Source organism: Sordaria macrospora, chromosome 2, assembly GCF_033870435.1.
Source record: "Sordaria macrospora chromosome 2, complete sequence".
Lineage (NCBI taxonomy): Eukaryota > Fungi > Ascomycota > Sordariomycetes > Sordariales > Sordariaceae > Sordaria > Sordaria macrospora.
The window spans coordinates 587,034-605,326 of record NC_089372.1 but is presented as its reverse complement, the minus strand read 5'-3'; the positions used below and the strand labels follow the sequence as shown (position 1 = coordinate 605,326).

The window sequence follows — 18,293 nt, the reverse complement described above, 5'->3', positions numbered from 1 at the left end:
TCAAGACACTCAACCATACGGCTGGCTGGCATGTGTTCTGAAAAGAACTGATCTTTGAGATCCATCAGTCTCACTTCGACACCGCTCAATGTTCATCGGTACCAATTACTATAACAAGCCAGGCCAAATATCCGCAGGAAATAAACGGAAAGAAAGTACAATGATAGTCGCCCATCAAATCACCATCACGAGAAGAGGAACCGTCCATGATCCATCTGTCCCTTACCCATCCTTAGATCGCACACACATCACAACTCGTCCACTTCCCCTCTTACGAGAAACCTCTCTCCAATATCTATCACGATGTCAGTCTCCATCCCTTCTTCCTTCCTCCTTGCTTGTAACTATTCCCCTTCCCCTTCAGCCCTTTATATATTTCCAGACCGCGTTCATATACCCCTTCATCTCTACCTCCCCTACTCCCGTCCATTACCCGATAAACAAACAAACAGACCATATCTTGCCTCCATCCCAACCTTACCCTGCCACTGCCCTGCCCTACTCTCCCACACTTGCGTTTAAGCTCTATCAGCAACCCCCTCAGCACTCCCCTTCCCCTTATTATCAGCACCAGCCTTCGGCGAAATCCCAATTAACTTCCTCCAAAAAGCATTATAAGCTTCACTTCTCTCCTTGTTTGCTGCACCTCCCACGTTGGTCTTGCTAAGTCTCTTCGACTTTGATCTCTGGACGCCAGTGGTTTCCTCTGCCTGCTTCTCAGTTTCCGCTGAAGCAGCCGTGTTTGGGGCAGCAGCTGGGGCCAGGGTGATTTCCATCGGCTGAGCAGCGACGGGAGGGAAGGGCTCCGATTTGGGTTCTTCTCGTGCCACTGCGTCAAGGGCTAGAGGCTTCATGCTGCTGAATTCGGCGATGGGTTCCATTTGGATTTGGCTGTTGGAGGGCTCGTTGATGGTGGGGATTTGTTGCTGTTGGACGACAGTGACGGTGCCGGCTGGGATGATGTCTGAGTCTTGGTCTGAGCCTGGGGTTGAGTCGTTGTTCTGGGGCTGTTGGGACTGGGAGTTGGAGCTGGAGTGGGAGCTGGAAGGAATGAGAGAGCGAATGAAGGACGGAAGGGCGGGCATGTTCCTCTTGATATCTCTGGGTCGGGTAGGGGCGAGATGGGAGTGATCTCAGCGTTGGGTGGGGTGGTGTTGATTAGTGACCCCAACACTTTGCTGCTGGAAGATGGAAAGGGGGAAGAGTGAGGGGCTGATGCTGATGAAGAAGCCAACAAGAGCGGAGGAGCCGAGATAAAAAGGGCGTTGCAGAAACCCGAAATGGCTCGGAGAGAATGAGGGAACACAAGTAATAAGAAAGAGAAAAAAAAATTAAACAAAAAGTAGATGAACTCGCACCTCCCTCCATCTCTTCCCGCTCCCGCAACAAAGCCACATTTTTACATATATTCTCACCATCCTGCCGTTACCCTCTCTCCCTACACGAGTCCGTTTAGTCCCTTGTTGAGGCATTGATAATCAATCCTCACGCTTCTTTCCATGCGAAAACCCATGTGGCCATCCATGCCCACGCCCATGCCCATGCCCTCCCCCTGCCCTGGCGAGCCTGGCGAACCTGGCTGCGTGAGAAAATGCGGATAGGTAGTTCGAGCAAACATACCTTTTACCCATGGCTTCGGTGACACAGCTCTTTATTTATACATACGCAGATTTGGCTTTGGCATTAAGAAGACGTGTTTGCTCTAAGTTAACTTGAAGAGCCGAAAACGGATGGATGGACAAATGTCGTGCGTGTGTCGGGAATTCTTTTTGCACTTCTGTATGATTGTAGAGCATCAAACGCAGTTATTCTTGATATATCCATGTCTTTCTTCGACCGAGCCTGGCAGTTGTAGAACCTTGCTGCTGGTTGATGTCCTCTTGATCTCTCGAACGGTTATGAACTCTTCTCGGTTCACGGTCGTTAACCGTATATTATGGTACGGTAGGTGTCAGCTGGTGGCTGTTGGCTGCTGTCATGATACTCATCTACTCTCTCTCTTGCGTGGGTACAAAAACCGAGGGAGAGTACAAGATCGTATGGCAATCTTACCTACTCTAGTAAAAGCGTTACCCAGGGGCATTCCAGCTCACACCCACCGTTATCGTATTTTCAGTCATCTTTCATCGAAGTTGATATCCTGGTTTGACTTCGAGGTAGATAAATAATCACGACAACAGGATTTAAGGGAGTTGACGGGAGACAGCGTAAAATCAACCAAGTGGTATAGTGTAGGAAGTAATTCAATCCTCGCTCTTACGTAACATCTCCAACTCCATTTTGTCTTTCAAAAATCTCCGTGCTTTTCCATACCTCTGCGTCTGCCTGCCTGCCTGTCTTTTCTTGCTCTTGCCTGGGCGGGTATCTTCTCGTCCAGTCCCTTCCTTGCCCGGCTTTCCGCACTGCGTCAATTCAATTCAATTCAATTCAATTTGCCCTGTCACGAACACTCCCCTCTCCAATGAGTCCATAATGAGAAGGAACTCTGCCATGTGTAGCTACGGGATGCTCCTTCCTTCCTTCCTTCCGCAATCCCACTTCCTCCTTTTTATGTCATGTGCCTACCCCGTTCCGTACTTTTCAGTTCCTTCTCTTTTCTTCGTTCGTTCCTTCCATGCCATGCGGTCCATGTTCCATGTTCCATTCCATTGCCCTTGCCCTCTGCCCCCGTGTAATTTTGTTCTCCCGTTTTAGTCCCCCTCTTGATTATCCCTTCTTTCTGTTTTGTTCTTTCACTTTATTCCCGCTGGTACCTTTTGAAGTGCCTCCTCTTTATCTTTGTGACTTTTCCACATTCGTTTCTTCTACCTGTAGTTCCCCTTACCTGAGGTGTCCTCAGTACATGCAACTCGGTCCCGAATGATAACCATGAAATAAGGAAAAGAAAGACAGCCGAGAGGAGTAAAAGCTCCTGTTGGTTATGGTCACCACTTTCCCAAATTCACCGCGCTCGCATCGCAAACAGAGACATCATCAACATCACCGTCGTCACCATCATCACCAACACACACACACACACACACACACACACATACAAACACACGACGGATGCTCAGAAACAGACAAACATGAAAAAGATAACATACATACAGACATACGTACAATACATACAACCCGTTAACCACAGATGATTGATGCCCCAATGCTATGCAACTTTGAACGGCGCTCAGAGAGTGAGAAAGAGAGGGAAATATACAGAGGATGAAGTCATTGAAGCTGATAAAGTGCCCATCATCTCACAAGTAGGAGAGAGAGAGAGAACCGTAGTGCCTGCTTGCTCCCTTCCTTCATAAAGATATTCCGACAAAGAAAAAAAAAAAAGTGTGTAGTCTGCGTTGAGCCACAGCAGCAGTGTAGTAGTGTAGTAGTGTCGTGTCGTTGTAATGTATGTATAGTGGGTATTGATTTTTGTTTATCATGAAACCAGTTTCAAGCAAGTAGAAAAGATTCGTTATATCGAGTTCATTTGTCTCGTGTGTCAGGGTCTTATTTGTTCCTGTGCGTGCAGGAATGCAGTGGGGACTTGGTTCTCTATCATGGGTCCTGGGTCCGTCCCTACTCTTCCTTTTTTTTTGGTAAAACTCATTGAAAGGAAATAGAAACGTCATCATCGTGGTGGTCGTTATCATCACTCCCTGTTTTCCCACCGCTGCCCACATCCTCTATCGGCTTCGCTTGCTCCGGCGGCTTTCTCGGATCCCGATCATTAGCCGCATTCGCCTTGACCGTGGTCTTGCCCGAAATCGCAGCCGTTCTGACCCTCTGGCTCAGCGGCAGGGTATACTTTAGCACACCCTTGATGATGAGTTGGAAGTCATCCGCTATGATGCGCTCCCATCTCTCTGTTCCGCCCACCGTTACGTTGCCGGGGTTCTTTAGGCGGACTTCGCCCATGGATGTAGATAGGCCTTGGTGGAAGAAGGAGCCTTCAAAGGTCAAGGCGCTGTTGAAGCCCGTGATAGTGCCGAGGCGCATGTTGGGAGATGATTCCTCAGGGGGTTGGTCATTCGGTGGGTCGTCTAGGATCTTCACTAGATCTCCTAATTTGGCGATTCGTACCTCGTCCTCGCTGCTTTCCAGAGGTGGCATGTCACCAGGGTGAGTCCGATACCATTCTGAGTCGGTACCAGCATGCGGTGATTTGGCAAAGACTTCGATATCCGCCGCATCCACCACCACAACCACCACATTGGGATTCTTCGCCCTGATCGTCAGGTCGAGCATCAGCTCCTGCTCGCTCGCAACGACATGGTCCATCGATATTAGCTCGATATCGGTAAGCGGTTGTGACGTCGCAAACATGAATCCAATCGCCCCCGAAACGACAAGCAAAAGCATCACTGTCAAGACCAGGCAACTTGCGAACCGATTCAAGAAGGACGGCGGTTGCCGGTATGTGCCTGATTCCATGGACCTGAGCGAGTGTAAGCCGTTCCTCCGACTTCGTGCCGACCTGGATGACCGTACTGTCCCAGACTGTATCAGCGGCGTGGTTTCGTCGTCGGCGCCAGTAGTAGTGTCGTCGAGATCGTAACCGGCCGATAGATGCGTTCCCCGGCTGCTCTTAGCATGGAGGCTGCTCCGGCTCAAGTATCGGGGGCTGTTAATACCTGATGACTGTCGTGAATTGTTGTTTCCCGGGTTGATAGCTCCGCTGAACGGTGATTGTTCGGCGAATAGCGACGGATGCCCGTTTCCTCCTCCATTACGACCCCATCGGCCGTAGTGATGGTGTCGACCTGATGTTCCCCTGGCTGATCCTGCTGTGCTTCTCCCGGTTGTGCTCTTGCCGTCCTCTTCGGCGCCAACGCTTTCGTTAATGCTGGGATTGTAAGAATTCACAAACTTCATGCTTCGCTTTACCCCGATAGGTTGTTCCTGGGTCATCATGGCGGAATGGATGGTGCGCATGTCGGTACGGTTCAGCTGGCTGACCATTGATGCCGCGCTCGGTGTCCTAGAGTGATAACGGGGTGGTCTGGGATGGTCGGGAGGGTTGGAATCGTAGACAAATGTTTCGTCCGAGTCTGACGAGTTAGTTTCCTCAATTGCGCTCGCTACCTTTGCCTCGAAGATGTCGGCCTTGGACGATGCTGGACGATGTCTAGTCAGTAAGTTGCTCACTTGGTGAATTACAAAGCTCTGACTCCGTGGTTCTGAAGCCCCTGGAGACCGAGAAGGAAATATGTGCCTGCTGGCTTCATCAGGCGGCGGAGGACCATGGTGATACTTCGTTGGCGAAGTACCCATCTCGGTAGCCGAGGAGACTGATCTCGTAGCTTGATGATGCCGAAGCCTTGGCTGTAAAATGAACTGATTTGTCTCACCAGTGCCAGATGTCATGCTGGGTTGCTTCCGTGCCGTCCTCTTCTTTTCTTTCTTGGGGGGCCGGATCGTTTCCGTGCTGGGTTTCGTGCGCAGACTGCCATTTGAAGGCTGCACCCCTACTCCTGGAGCGAGGGCGACTTGGGGGATCGAGGTAACCGTTTCTGCTTCTACCGTCATGCTCTGTTGAGAACCCTCGCCGGGCTTCCCCTTTGCAGGAGGTCGTACCGATGTACTCGACTGCCTTGACGTCAGGGGCGGCGCACTGGTCGATCCGCTTCGGCGGCCCGCCTCGATCGGGGTAGTATCTTCCGCTCCGCTTTCCGTCATGATTGAATTCGATCTTCCCGCTAGCTCTCTTTGACGAGAGTATTCACCGATATCTGATGGCACGGTCGGTTCGGACATGAGCCTGTGACCCAGTTTTTCCTCCATTGACTGCTCAAAAGCCCTCGGAGAACCAAGCGGACTGACTTCCTGAACGGTCTCAAGGATGGACGTGCTCCCTCCCGCAGCGCGAGCGGGAGTTCTGGCCCCGGGCTGGGTTGGAGTGAGGTCGTCCGCGTCTGTGTCCGACTGAGACTCTGAGGCGGAAAAGGACGATGGCTGTCGTTGAACGGCGGTGGGAGAGATGTCTGGAGTATGATCCTGTCGTCTGGGCGGACCGAGGATTGGCGGCTTGGTGAGGATGGGTGGAGGAGATCGCAGTCTAGAGGACACGGGCCACTTCAAAAGATCCTGGCCACCAGTCGGTTGTGATTGAGCAGCAGCAGACGAGTGGGTAGTTGGCGATTTGGACGGGGGTGCGGGCGCATTGACGTTCCGATCCGTCGCAACGGGGGAAAAGGTAGGCGTTGTGGCCGACGACAGTGTTCTCGAGCCGGTTGTAGACAAGGATATGCTGCCTGGTCTCGTGGATCTCGAGGGGCCGGGATCCTGGAGGCTGTTCTTGCGCGATCGAGGTACAGCACCGCCAGCAGCAGGAGGACCGCGTGAAGGGGCTCGCGATGATGTAGTATTATGGGTGGTGTGGGCGCGGTTGAGAGGTCGGGTGGGAGAAGGTTCGCGCGACGCAAAGGGCGAGGGAGCTACAGACGAAGCGCGGGAGACTGAGGATGCAGACGTGGCCGTGGTCTGCGAGGTCAGCTTGGAAGGCCATGAATCGGTCCTGGGATTGACGGTCGCCGCGGAGCTGGAAGTGGATTCGCGGGACAGCGTGGGGAGTGGATTCAACGACGGGGCAGCAGCGGGTTGTGTCTGTGCCTGCGCATGCGCCTGGTGCTGGCCGGTGTTTGCATGGGTCACGGTCCGATTTTGAGGATTCGCAGGTGCTGTAATCGGCGGGACCTGGACTGCAGTCGGGAGCTGGTACCGCTTGGGAGAAGACGGAGATGTCGACGTCGACGTCGTGATGTTTGGCGATTTGTCCATGTTTGCACTGACGGCGCCAGGCGGCCGGCTGCTGGGAGGCAGAGGGAGACCGACGACGACAACGGAAGGGATGGGGACTGTTTCGGATCACACATGCCAACCAAGCCAGGAACAGGGCGTTCGTTGTTTGAGTGGGTGGGTGTTCCGAATAGTCGGATGTGATATTAGCTACAATTGCTAGGGAGAGAGACGAAGCGTCATGTCCGGGATCGACAGTCGAGGTCCGTCTGTCGTAGTGTAGTTGCACGCAGTGTCGCAGCAGAGGTGTGTGTGATCAATTCGTGGTATGGATTCGGGTTTTGATTGCCAGGTGGTTGTGGTGTTATTGTTGGGCAGCGGGCGGGAGAGAAGAAGAAGGACAGTCGCTCGGTTATCGATGATGCTTTGGGGGGACCTGGAGTTGACGATGGTACGTGGATGGATTAAGCAGTGGAGGGACCGCGGCGGGGCCTTGCTCTTCTTGTTGGTACTGGTACAGTAGTCACAAGTAGTCAACGGGCGGATAACTAATCGAGCAATGGCCTTCCGCTTGAATGTAACCAGACGATCCAGGCAATGATGGGCGCATGCACAAAGAAAAAAAGAGTTAAGCTCGGCGCAGATGAACCCAACAAGGTTGGTTTTAGGGAAACTGATGTTATCGCTCGTAGAAAAGAGGTGTTGTTGTTTTGATCGTCGGTGTTGTTTGTTGCTCAATTGGCATATGACAACCTTGAAAACATGGGATGACAACTGACAAGCAAAGTGACAGCTTATTAGTTGAACAAGGTGACGCTCGGAGACTTGGAAACTCGAGACGAAAACAGGAAGACTTTTGGAGAGAGTATATGACGGCAAGAGCATCCAGAGAGGACAGACACACAAAGTCTGCGCGGGACTTCACAGGTTGTTCGGCTATTCACTACCCACTAGCACTGTCCATCTAGTCACTCGGTAAAATCCTGTCCTTTTACAGCAACTAAGTCTCGTCACCTCGCAATCAAATGAACAAAATGGATGATGTCGTTTTTGTTGGGCTACCAAGCCGTGACCAGGCAACGCTAAACACACAAGTGACCTGTGACAATGGCCCAGACCACTTGCTACCAGACGTTCTCGTGAATCTATCTAATTAATGTAGAAACCGCCATACTGTGCTGATAGTGCATTGAAAGAGGCCTTGTTGCGGCCTTACCTTATGCGACAAGAAACGCATCCGGCCAATCAGAAACAACAAAGCACAGGCCCTGGCCGCATACGTCTTGTGTGCACGTACGCACGTCTGTTAGGCATTGCTAGGCAGCTCTTGGTTAGCGCTATCTAAAGAATGGCACAGTAGGGCCGCTACCCTCTTCCAACTTGGTCGTGGTGCATCTTCCTGTTGGTTGATGGTTCATTGTCAGCGAAGAAATCTCTTCTCTTTTCCACATATCGTTTGAAGGCGAATCCTTTGATGGTGGAGTTTTGTTGAGTTTTTCCATCTTCGCTTATGTATACCTAAAATGTGATTGCCAACGAGCATTGTGCTGCTGCTTCTTCTTCCACTTTACTTGTGCACATTGCACAAAAGAGTTGTCAACCACTCGTCGTCTCCAGATCCCGTCCTAGGTTGACCTTCCTGGGTGCTTAATGGGACAGTAAAAGGGCAACAATAGAACTGTCTCAGCTGAATGGATGTTTATGGCGACACAGATTGTCAAACGCACACGAACGAGAATAGAATCCACGAGAAGTAAACCAGGGGCGGCAAACTAACATTACAAAATATTCGGACTACTGCATGAAAAGGAAAAACAAAAAAGATCTTTTGCGGCGTTGTCAGCATTTTCAGGTCCCGCCGCCGCCGCCGGACCGGATGGTAACTCTGACCATGTCTCCGTCCAGTCAGTCGTCTCTTTCACACTTTTGTACTTTGTGCCTGAGCTGGTCTAATTCTCCGGATACACCCAGATCGGATACCCGTTTTCCACATCAGGGTTACCTTCCAGAGCTGGAATACATGGAGTTCGGCTCTCTTGGTGGCCCTGTGATTGACACGGTATCATAAAAAATGTCGCAATGTCTCCTTCCGTTATAAATCGCCGGAAGTCGGTAACATTCAAAGAGAAAATTCTTCTCCAGATGGACCGAGTTTCCATTTTCATTCCCGGCCTTCTTTCCCAGGCCGGGACTGACCAGGGCCTGGCGGGCGGGCGATGGAGCCAAGCGTCCATCATCATCCGTCATGTGTGTCAAATGTGCGTTTTGCAGGACACGGTACATCGGGAGCACGAGTGGGTACCGCGGGGACCGGATGATTTTGTTGGATTTGCCGCTAAAAAGTAATGGCCGGACCGGCGCGCAAGGTACCCACCAGCGTGCCACAGGTGACTGTACATCTTTTTGTTCTCCATCAACATCGGCCGCACCCGAGTTGCCCCTGGCCCGTTTTTCGGCTCTTCCGTCGCCGCGGTTGACGGCTCCTTCCTCCTTCTCTGCTTCCTTCCTTTCTTCCTTCTTTTTTGTCCGTTCGGTTTGTCATCACAGGCCGGCACAGGGCTTCCTCTTTCGGCTGTTCTTTTTCGTTGCCTTCCTCTCCCTTGATCGATGACTGTTCCTTTTTCTCTCCCACACCCTTCCGACCTGCCTGTCACGGTTGCGACCTTGTGCCTGCCTTGCCCTGATATTGGTGTTTGGTATGTTTGGTGTTTTTTGGTGAGAGGGTGTCGTCGTTTCTTCGAAACTTGTTAGCACGCTACCTTTGCCTATAACATGCGCACCACCCAATCTTCTTTTATATCGGACGGATTTCCCATTTGCTGGTTCGCTCCTCATGGGAAACTTGTTCCTCCTGTTGTGCTCACCCCAAGCGCTCACCGGAGACTTGACCGTTGATATGGACCAGATTGGAACAGATTGCGCATTGGCGGAGGTACGGTATTGTTGTTCAAATGCAGACAACTCTCCCTTGGCTTCCGATGCTGTGCTCCCCGATGTGTTATTGAAAGTTAATCCCCAAGAGTCTTGGCTTCTCTCTGCCCACACAAACATTCGAACCCAAGCGGAATCATCTCCCCGGGTTTGTAACCTTCTCTTACAAACTAGGACCGATTCAGCCACAACACATCCCATGAACTTGATCACATCACGGACGGTTGACGCCGGCAGAGCGACAGGCGACACAAAAGAGGGACAAGGAGTCAAGGACAGCTCGGGTGCCTGGCACTGGCGTGGCCTGACATGCTGACAAGTGCTTGACGCCTGAACCCAGTGTTGCGGTACGGGTAAGGTAAACTTGACGCAGTGTGCTGATCTCTTTTTGAAGTAAAAGACATCCAAGCGGCCGTTGCTCTCACCGATCAACGCTCATCTGAGACTCATCCACATCACCTGAGCGGCCATCGCGGCCGTTGCGGTCATTGAGGCTTAGAGAGTCAGTCAGGGTCTCAAACACAGGTTCACCTAAAGGGTTCTTGCACAACTTCCTGATCCTTTACAGTCCATTCAGCTTCACCCACCTTGGGAGCCGACAACAACACCACAACACTACCAAGACTCCCAAGGCTACCTAGTACCCGAGACAACACAAGACATCACAACAATCACTACACTACCAAGTACAGCCTTAGCATATCTCTCCCGCAGCCACCCAAACCTCATCTAGGTAGTGTGGTGGTGGAATGGTGTCTGGTGGCCCAAGAAACGCGGCGTAAAAAAGAGGTTGGCCTCTCACAGCCGGCCAAGTGGACGGTGGCACAGCCTCTCGAGCTTCTCTGCACGCCACCACCCCATTCCCTTGGGTAGCTTCCCCACGGGTCCATTTTTCTACATGGGACTTTCCTTATTTGAGGGCTTTCGGCCTTTCCCCCTCTCGTGCCTTTGTTTGGCTGGCAAGGCTGTAACCCACGCCGCAAAGGAACGGCTTCATTGGGTCTTAGCCGGTCCGCCTTGAAGCTGACGACATCCTCTTCTCGCGGTGTAACGTCCTCGGTGGGTAACCAGAGTCAAGATCGAGAGGGCCCAGGCAGAAGGAATGGTCCGCTCCGTTTCTTGAAGCCGCGTCCCGAAGTAAGCCGGACCAAAGAAAACAGGCGGACAAAGGGCACAGTTGCCGTTCGATCGCTTCAAACAACCCTTCTTGGTCGATGACCAGGGGCACAGGTCGGGTACGCATTCTGATGATGCATCTGGAAAATATCTCCTTTTGTCTGAATTAGGTACTATTCCCTTCGCGGCTTCTACGGCCCATTCCGGCGCTCTGGTTCCTGTTGCCAAAACGCAAATATCATGCCACACAGCTGCGAACTTACCAAGCGAGATGGTGCTCTCCTTGACGAGAGAGCCAAGACCGAACGATCTTGCAGCGAACACCCAGAATTACCGTTGAGAAGAAAAGAGCACATTTCTTTTTGTGTTTGCGGGATATCTGGAAATCTCACAGAAAACCTCCCTGCCTCTTTGATTTCCATCTTGCATTCCCAGTATGTCAACGAACGGTTCATTGACACGTGGTAAAGGTGTGGGAGTGTGAGAAGAGATTTCTTCCAATGTCTCTAAATTGCAACCTTGATTCAACAACCGTTCACTTCATGCCATGGGGTCCAGTCCAGTCGATTCGATCATCCATCCGCCTTGTCATATCAGTTTGAGCACTTACATATTTCGATAGGATGGGTGCTATCTATCTATCTCCCTACATAGACACTGCATATGTATACATAGGTAGGTATCCAATCCCGATCCGGCCCAATCCCGAATATCCAAGACGTCAAGCATTCCTGCGGTGCTTCTTTTCCTTCCCTTTTCCCCCACTTAGGACTAGCTGCTCCCAGCGGAACGGGTTCCCGTTCGACGACGACGACGACAACGACGCCTCCCATGGATACATACTGCCAGTCCAGGTACAAACTCTAGGTACTGCCGGTCAACTGCTGCTTTTTCTTGCGTCTGCATTCTGCTGCTCGTCATGTATGTTCATGTCAGCAAGCAGCAGCAAAGTCATATACATCATCCATTGTATACATTGTTTGTTATCCGTCCATTCGTCGTGCTTCTGGTTGAATGTGATCATATGCGCAGGAACCCGTCCTTTCCACTGGCTACCGGTACGTATTGGGGCCGTTCTGAGCTGATGTCTTGCCGGTTGGTTGGTAGACTTTGAGAGAGCTGTCGTTCGGTTGATAGGTAGACAGATGTGCGTAATGTACGCTGTCTGACAGCTTTGATAGGATTATATGGCAACTGCTGGTTCCACTGAAGGCCTTGATAGCATTCCCCACGCACATTCCTTCGGGGGTCTATCATGGTCTATCTGGATTTCGGGTCCAGGCGTTCAAAGGTCGGCGTAAATGGGCTTGATCAGCTGGTTAGATGGAAACTGTAAGGGATAGGTTGTTATCAAAGCATGTATGGCCTCTTGTAGTGAGAGTGTGGAAGGTTGAGACAGGCAGACCTGTGACCTGGGGGGTTTTCAAGTGGGTGAAGAGAGAGGTTAAGGTGATGTCAAGTTAGCTGTTATGACCATGTCCTTACTTTAGACCATCTTCGGTCTGTCAACAGGCTCAGAAACGAGTTGGACAAATGGAAAGCGTGTTAAGGAACTCGCCGAAGAAAACTTCTGCGAGTATATGTAAGAGAAAAGAACAATAGCCACAGGCATCTCTTCACTGGTAGCCGTGACACTTCCTGAGATTGTGTTATTTATTAACATGTCTTTACATACACCAACTATCTTTAAGCATGGCCAGTTACGCTATCAGAGAAGTTACCACTCGGCTCAACGACCGGGCGCAATACTTGCCGGTGCGACATTGCAATGAATTAATACATGTAGTCTGCAATAAATCAACATACAATGGAACCTCTGTTCTCTTATAGTCAGGAATATACATACCACTTTACTTGATAGACCGTGCAACTAGGGTGACAGGTACGGTCATCACATCACCGTTGCCTTGGGATCCCGAGTCCCTGAAGAGAAAGGCTAAGCTAAGAAAGCCTCAAAGAAGGAAGAACCGATCATGAGTAGGCATCAAGCAAAAGGGTTTGAATATCAACTACAAGGTCTAGACATCGAGCTCATGGGCCAAGTATAGGCAAGAGGATAACAACAGAGAAATTTGACCTGAACAGGAGAATTTGATTATAGTATGTAGGTAGTAAGGACACAATGTTCAAGAACATGCCCAGTGTTTCTAGTGGACCATAGTTGTCTGGGTATCATCATCGATGCCATCAACAACTACCTTCCGGAGAAAGAGAGCAAGATTTTGATTAACTGCGCGGTCCAGGAATCTATATAAAAGTTGACAATCAGATGTGCCTAAATACGTGTCTGTAGAGGTAGTAGCCATGGATCTGTTGATCGATGAAGAATGATAAGTGGCAGTGGCAGGTGTCAATTAGTGTAAGCTTCAGTTTAACTGCTGGTGTCAAGAAGTCAGAAAATGAGGTTCTCTATCCATCCATCTATTCATCCCAAAACCATCTACGCCGAGATCTGGCTCCTTTGTTCTATCCCTTTCTCTTTTTTATTTGTCCAAAGGTCCCGGAATACCACAGATCGCAGATTACAGTGGTAAGGCAAGTGAGGGAGGACTTGGTCAATGCTTGTTATCCTTTCTCTGCGAATGTTAACTTCGAGTTCTATGGCATGGACTGCTATCAGGGTGAGAGCGCACCGATACCTCCGGTCACTTTCCTGTCGGTTTGTCGAGGGGTGGGGTATTACACAAGTTCACGATCTGTAGTTCTCGACTTTATGGCAGCATAGCTCGTACTTTGTCATCTATCCATCCATTCATCTGAAATTAACAGTGTATCTGAGCAGGGTAGTAAGTAGTAGTAGTTTTGAATCTTCCATTCCTTTATATAGTAGTAGTAATAGTAGTAGTAGTAGTAGTAGTAGTAATCAACGTCATTAATCTTTCCCAGTTCTTATCATCTTTTTGATATCTTAATCCCTTTATCCCCTTTCCTCACTCTCTCCAGTTCACACATATTTCCTCCTCTTTCCTTGACATGGTAGATGGTATCCTTTATCCCCAATTCTATCCTAAGTCCCAGTATGTTGTATCCCAGTAACGATAGGTAGGCAGTAAAGATAGCTTGCTTTCTTAGGTATTCATGTCTCCGTCTTCCAACACCTTTAACACCCGCAACCCGCAACCCGCTCCAGTGCTATATCCTCAACAAAACCAAAGTTTAAGTCAAGACATAGACAGATAGATCTAAAGCCAAATTCAGAAATCAGAATCAGATCTTCGCGCGAACGACCAAAATTCAAACTGAAACTGAACTTCAAGACTTTCATCGAGATATCATGCAATGATATGATCCTTTCTTTACTCCCTAATCACCTCCCCACCCATCATCCCCTCCGCCGTCACGCTATCCTTCCTCCCACCACCGCCCGCTCCACCGGCACCGCCAAATGCCCACCCGATCCAGCTCGTCCGCTTATTCTGCTGCGCCTGCTGCTGTCTCGCCGCCTCCTCCGCCGCGGCATTCTCCTGTACCAGCCTGAGCGGTCTTGGCTTATTCCCCGCAAACGTCGTTGCGGGTTTCTCATGGTGGCTCCGCGGCGGGCTGTGGCTGGGCGTCGACATATCTTCCCTACCGTATCCCGTGATGGATGACCGGATGGACTGCGTGTCGGAGGAGGTCTCGCTGTTACGGAAGTTTCCCGGGAACGTCGATGTTGAGGAGCGGTTGGGGTTGGAGTTGAAGAATGAGCCGCCCGAGGTACGCATCGTGGGAGACAAGGGGGAGGCAGCTTCGTCTCGCGAGTATTGGCTGGCGGAGGAGGGGGCAACGCCGGTGTTTTTGTTGTACATGGCGCTGGCGACGCTAGCGCCGGGGCCGTATTGTTCGCTGAGCGGACGGCCGCGACGGGCACCGGCGCCGCTGACGGAGCGGCCGAGGCCGATGGGGATGGAGGGCGCCGTGTCTGGGTTGGTGGTGATGGGGCTGGAGACGCCGGAGCTGACGCCGCTGTGGATGCCGCCGCTGTTGAAGGGGGCGCTGAGCCCGCCGCTTTGGGGCATGAAGGACATGGGACGCGGGCGGACGCGGGCGGCGGTGGTAGCGCCGATGGGACCACCGCCTGTGGCGATGGACTTGGCGCGTTGGATGAGGTTGGCACTGGCGCCGCCGGCGGGGGCAGGGGGCAACTCTTTGTTGGTGTTGGGCTGTGCCGCGGATGGCTTGAAGTCGTTGGACTGGTCGAGGATGTGCTCGAATTCTTGGTGCGACAGGAGGCGCTCGATGATCTTGTTGATGTACAGGCTCAGAGCCTTATTCTGATCCTTGACGGTCTTGAGTTCGCCTTCGAGACGCTTCTGGGCTTCGTGGTCGATTTCTTGGATGGGCTCGTGCTCGACGGCATCGGAGAGCTCGTCGGCCAGGCTGGTTGGGCCGGTGGTTGTTGACCTGCCCTCGAGAGCGGCAAGGGCGTCCTGGTTCGCGGAGTTGCCCATGTAGCTGAAGTCGCTGGTGCCGAAGTCGCCCTTGAGTGTCCTTTCCTGTAGAAGGAGCTGGTAACTCTCGTTGTCTTCCATCAACCGAGCGTTGGCCATGCGAGCTTCCATCAGTTGCCTTTCGACCTCGCGCAGACGCCCTCCCCCTTGGTTCTCGGATTCGACCAGCTTGATCTGTGCTTCGGCCAATTCGAGCCTGAGCGATTCGATCAGCTTATCTTTCTGGAGCAACAGCTTCGAATTATTCTGTGAGTTGCTGCGGTGGATCGAAGACGGCGGCGCAAAGCTTCCATTGTCGAGGTTCTGCGAACTGCTTGTGGTAGCGATTGCTAGAGCAACGTGTTAGCGAATACGCTTAGAGGAGAAAAGGGGTAATGTTTGTAAAACTCACAAGGTCGCCTCGCGTGCCTCACGCCCTCTTCGTCCCTCTGCGCCAGACTGTCCTTGAGTCTCTGGATAACAGTCTGCATCTCCTCCTCGCGGTTGGCCATCTCGTCCTTCTCCTTCATCATGGCGCTGCGCTCGGCCTCGTAGATGCTCTCCATCTCGCGCATCTGACGCGAGATCTCGCGCTTCTCGTTCTTGAGCGCCTCAATCTGCTCTTCGTTTTCGTGCACCTTCTCCTCCAGCTTGGCCTGTTCCCTGGTCGCGTCGTCTAACCTGCTCTGCAGGATGTCCATCTGGCGCTTGTGGGATTCTGACGAGGCTTCGGCTTTGGATAGCCTCTCCTTGAGATCTTCTATGATAGCCAGGGTTTCGGCGCGGGCAGCCTCCTCGCGCTCGAGGTCTGCCGCTGACGGCTCCTTGGTGATGTTGTTGGTGCCATTGCCGAGGAGAGACTCGCGTCTTTGAATAGCGGCGCGGGCTGAGACTGGGGTTCCTGATCGTATGGAGCGTGTACGCGCGACGCTGGAGGCAGTCGAAGCAGACGAGGGGGTTGAGGCTCTGGCAGCCGGGCGTGTTGTTCCCGTTGGTGTTTCCCGGCCTGATGACGCTGGCGGCTTCTTGACGACGGTTGCCATTTTGTGCTAGGGTTGTGGTGTTGTTCCCGGTGGACGGGAGTAACTGCGGTTTCGAGGGTATTCTAAGGAGGAGGGCAGGTAGGCAACAGGTGGTAAAGAGCGTTCAGTTTGTTTGTGTAAGTTCAAGAGTGTTCAGTTTGGAATATTGTAAGCAAAAAGAAAGGATTCCCGTTGGAACGAAAGGGCGATCGAACTGGCGGTGGGGGCCCTTGCTCCCTTGTTGGGGGGGGAATGATTGCCGTCGTTAATGCCTTTCAGAGGTAAAGAGGGTCCCCTGTTGACTTGTTTTCGTCTTTTTTCCCAGGATGCGTTAGCACGCAGTTTTAGGTGGTATTCTGCGCCTGCAGTTGCATGTATGCGTGCGCGCTTGCAGTGCTTGGCCCCCTTTCTTCAACTTGTTTTTCTGGAAGTTGCTTTGCAGTGGTTTGAGTGGTTGCAGCAGTTGTTGGAGAGAAGAATTCTTTTGACAGTTAACAGTTTCCAGATCCAGAAACTAAAACATGGAAAAAGAGGACACACATGTCCCCCTGAGCAAGACCAGTCCAGAAACAACGGCAGGGCAACACAACGTGATTCGAGGGTCGACAACGGAAGGTTATTTCGAAATAGAAACACAGTGGCGTCTTGCATCAAAAGGTCCCCCTTCCAGAAAAAGGGTGGTGGATGGACACTGTGGAAGGAATGGGCCCCCGTTCGATGGATCACAAGGCTCCAGAAGTGTCTCCAGCAACTTGAAGCGGGCGAAAAAAGGGATTGGTTCGTGAATCAGGCCTGTCCCCTCTTTTCGTCTTCTCTTTTCCCCTGGTGCCTGCCTAGCGGTAGGTACACTAACAACTTCCCCTGCAAAACACACACACCACAGGCGGAGCAACTGTCAGGTCTCGTTAGTGCTTGGAAAGCGGATGCCATTTCGGTCCATGTCCGAAAGGAACGTGGGAACGTCAATCCATCCATCCCTCGCCTCGGTCCTCTTCTCTATCATTGGATTCGACAGTTCCGTTGTGCTGTGCAAGAAGCCGCCTCCTGAGTCCTGACGGACCTGGGATGTGTGGATGGATGGCAAAGCAAAGCCAAACGGTGAGCCCCGACCCGAGGCGGACACTTGTGAGATCTGGGTTGACTTGACTTTGCCGTCTTACAAACTACGTAAAATAGCAGCTGAAGATGGTACATTTCTGGTGTGACACACTCTTGGTCTATCTTTGGGTATAGATGTGATGCCCGAACTCGAAAAGGATGAATATCATCCGAAATTCCTCCCTGAGTCCTGACTAACTGACCAATCCTTTGATCGGATGCCAGTTACCTAGTTGCTCTTGTTACGCCGTGTCCGTGTCAATGGGTCAAGGCAAAAGGCACAGATTCCCTGTTCAGAAACGGCCAGACTCAGAGTCCAACCCAACTCGTGTTTGGTTTCGAGTTTCGTTGTCTGGTCGTCTGACCGCAGGTACTCGGCCTAGGTACATACTGTACCCATCGCCTAGTAACGCTTTGATATCGGCAAGTCTACGAACATCTCGAGTACCATACCATATCCGAGTACTACCGGCCCTTTGAAGATTCGATGTCTTAGTAAGTACGCAGTCCACTAAAAAACTTCGAAGAACTACCTAGAGGTATGGAAGGCGATAACATCTCGTTGTTCATGCATATCCCAGGGGACTCACTGCAACAATGCGTGCCGGTCACGTTGGTGCATCATGCACTCGAAATTAGATGGTCATGGCTTTTCATCGTTAGTCGATACATAACAACAAATGTTTTGAAACCCTCAAAACCCTTGAAAGCATCCCGTTCAGTTATATATCGGCTCGATCCATTCCAGTGGAGAAAGTAGCGGCCGACTTGTTCCAGAAGCTGAAGCCCTGGCGTCTATCCATTGCTGCTGTGAATATTCTGTACAGCGTCAGGAACTGTTTACCGACTCAACGGTGGTCCCCCACTAACAAAGATAGCAAGAGTGCACCATACAAGAAAGATAGCGGATCATCACCAAGCGAGCAAGGGGACGGGTGGCTGACTAACTTAACCAATTTTCCCCTATCCCACTTGCAAAATCTCCGGCTCGGCTCGTGGCTAG

General features: G+C 51.5%; 3 protein-coding genes across 3 annotated transcripts; all 3 read right to left on the bottom strand.

Moving 5' to 3' along the window:
* Positions 1–518: 518 nt before the first annotated feature.
* SMAC4_05519 (uncharacterized protein) lies at positions 519–1,085 on the bottom strand (the record flags this gene model as incomplete). Its single annotated transcript, XM_003349187.1, has 1 exon — positions 519–1,085. The coding sequence occupies one exon, from the start codon at positions 1,083–1,085 to the stop codon at positions 519–521; it is 567 nt and encodes a 188-aa protein (XP_003349235.1).
* A 751-nt stretch (positions 1,086–1,836) lies between these two features.
* Positions 1,837–7,358, bottom strand: SMAC4_05517 (uncharacterized protein). The gene is made up of 2 exons (XM_066090303.1): positions 5,328–7,358; positions 1,837–5,093 (listed from the first exon to the last, which is right to left on the bottom strand). Exons 1-2 carry the CDS (start codon positions 6,754–6,756, stop codon positions 3,583–3,585), a joined length of 2,940 nt encoding a protein of 979 aa, XP_065945984.1. The 5' UTR covers positions 6,757–7,358; the 3' UTR covers positions 1,837–3,582.
* A 6,699-nt stretch (positions 7,359–14,057) lies between these two features.
* SMAC4_05516 (uncharacterized protein) lies at positions 14,058–16,848 on the bottom strand (the record flags this gene model as incomplete). The annotated part of the gene is made up of 2 exons (XM_066090302.1): positions 15,583–16,848; positions 14,058–15,520 (listed from the first exon to the last, which is right to left on the bottom strand). Exons 1-2 carry the CDS (start codon positions 16,211–16,213, stop codon positions 14,058–14,060), a joined length of 2,094 nt encoding a protein of 697 aa, XP_065945983.1. The 5' UTR covers positions 16,214–16,848.
* Between the last annotated feature and the right edge of the window lie 1,445 nt (positions 16,849–18,293).

Coding starts and splice junctions, on each gene's coding strand:
- SMAC4_05517 (XM_066090303.1), bottom strand. CDS start 6,756: ATGGACAAATCGCCAAACATCACGACGTCGACGTCGACATCTCCGTCT. Junction 5,094..5,327: donor CAGCATGACATCTGGCACTG/GTGAGACAAATC, acceptor GACATCGTCCAG/CATCGTCCAAGGCCGACATC.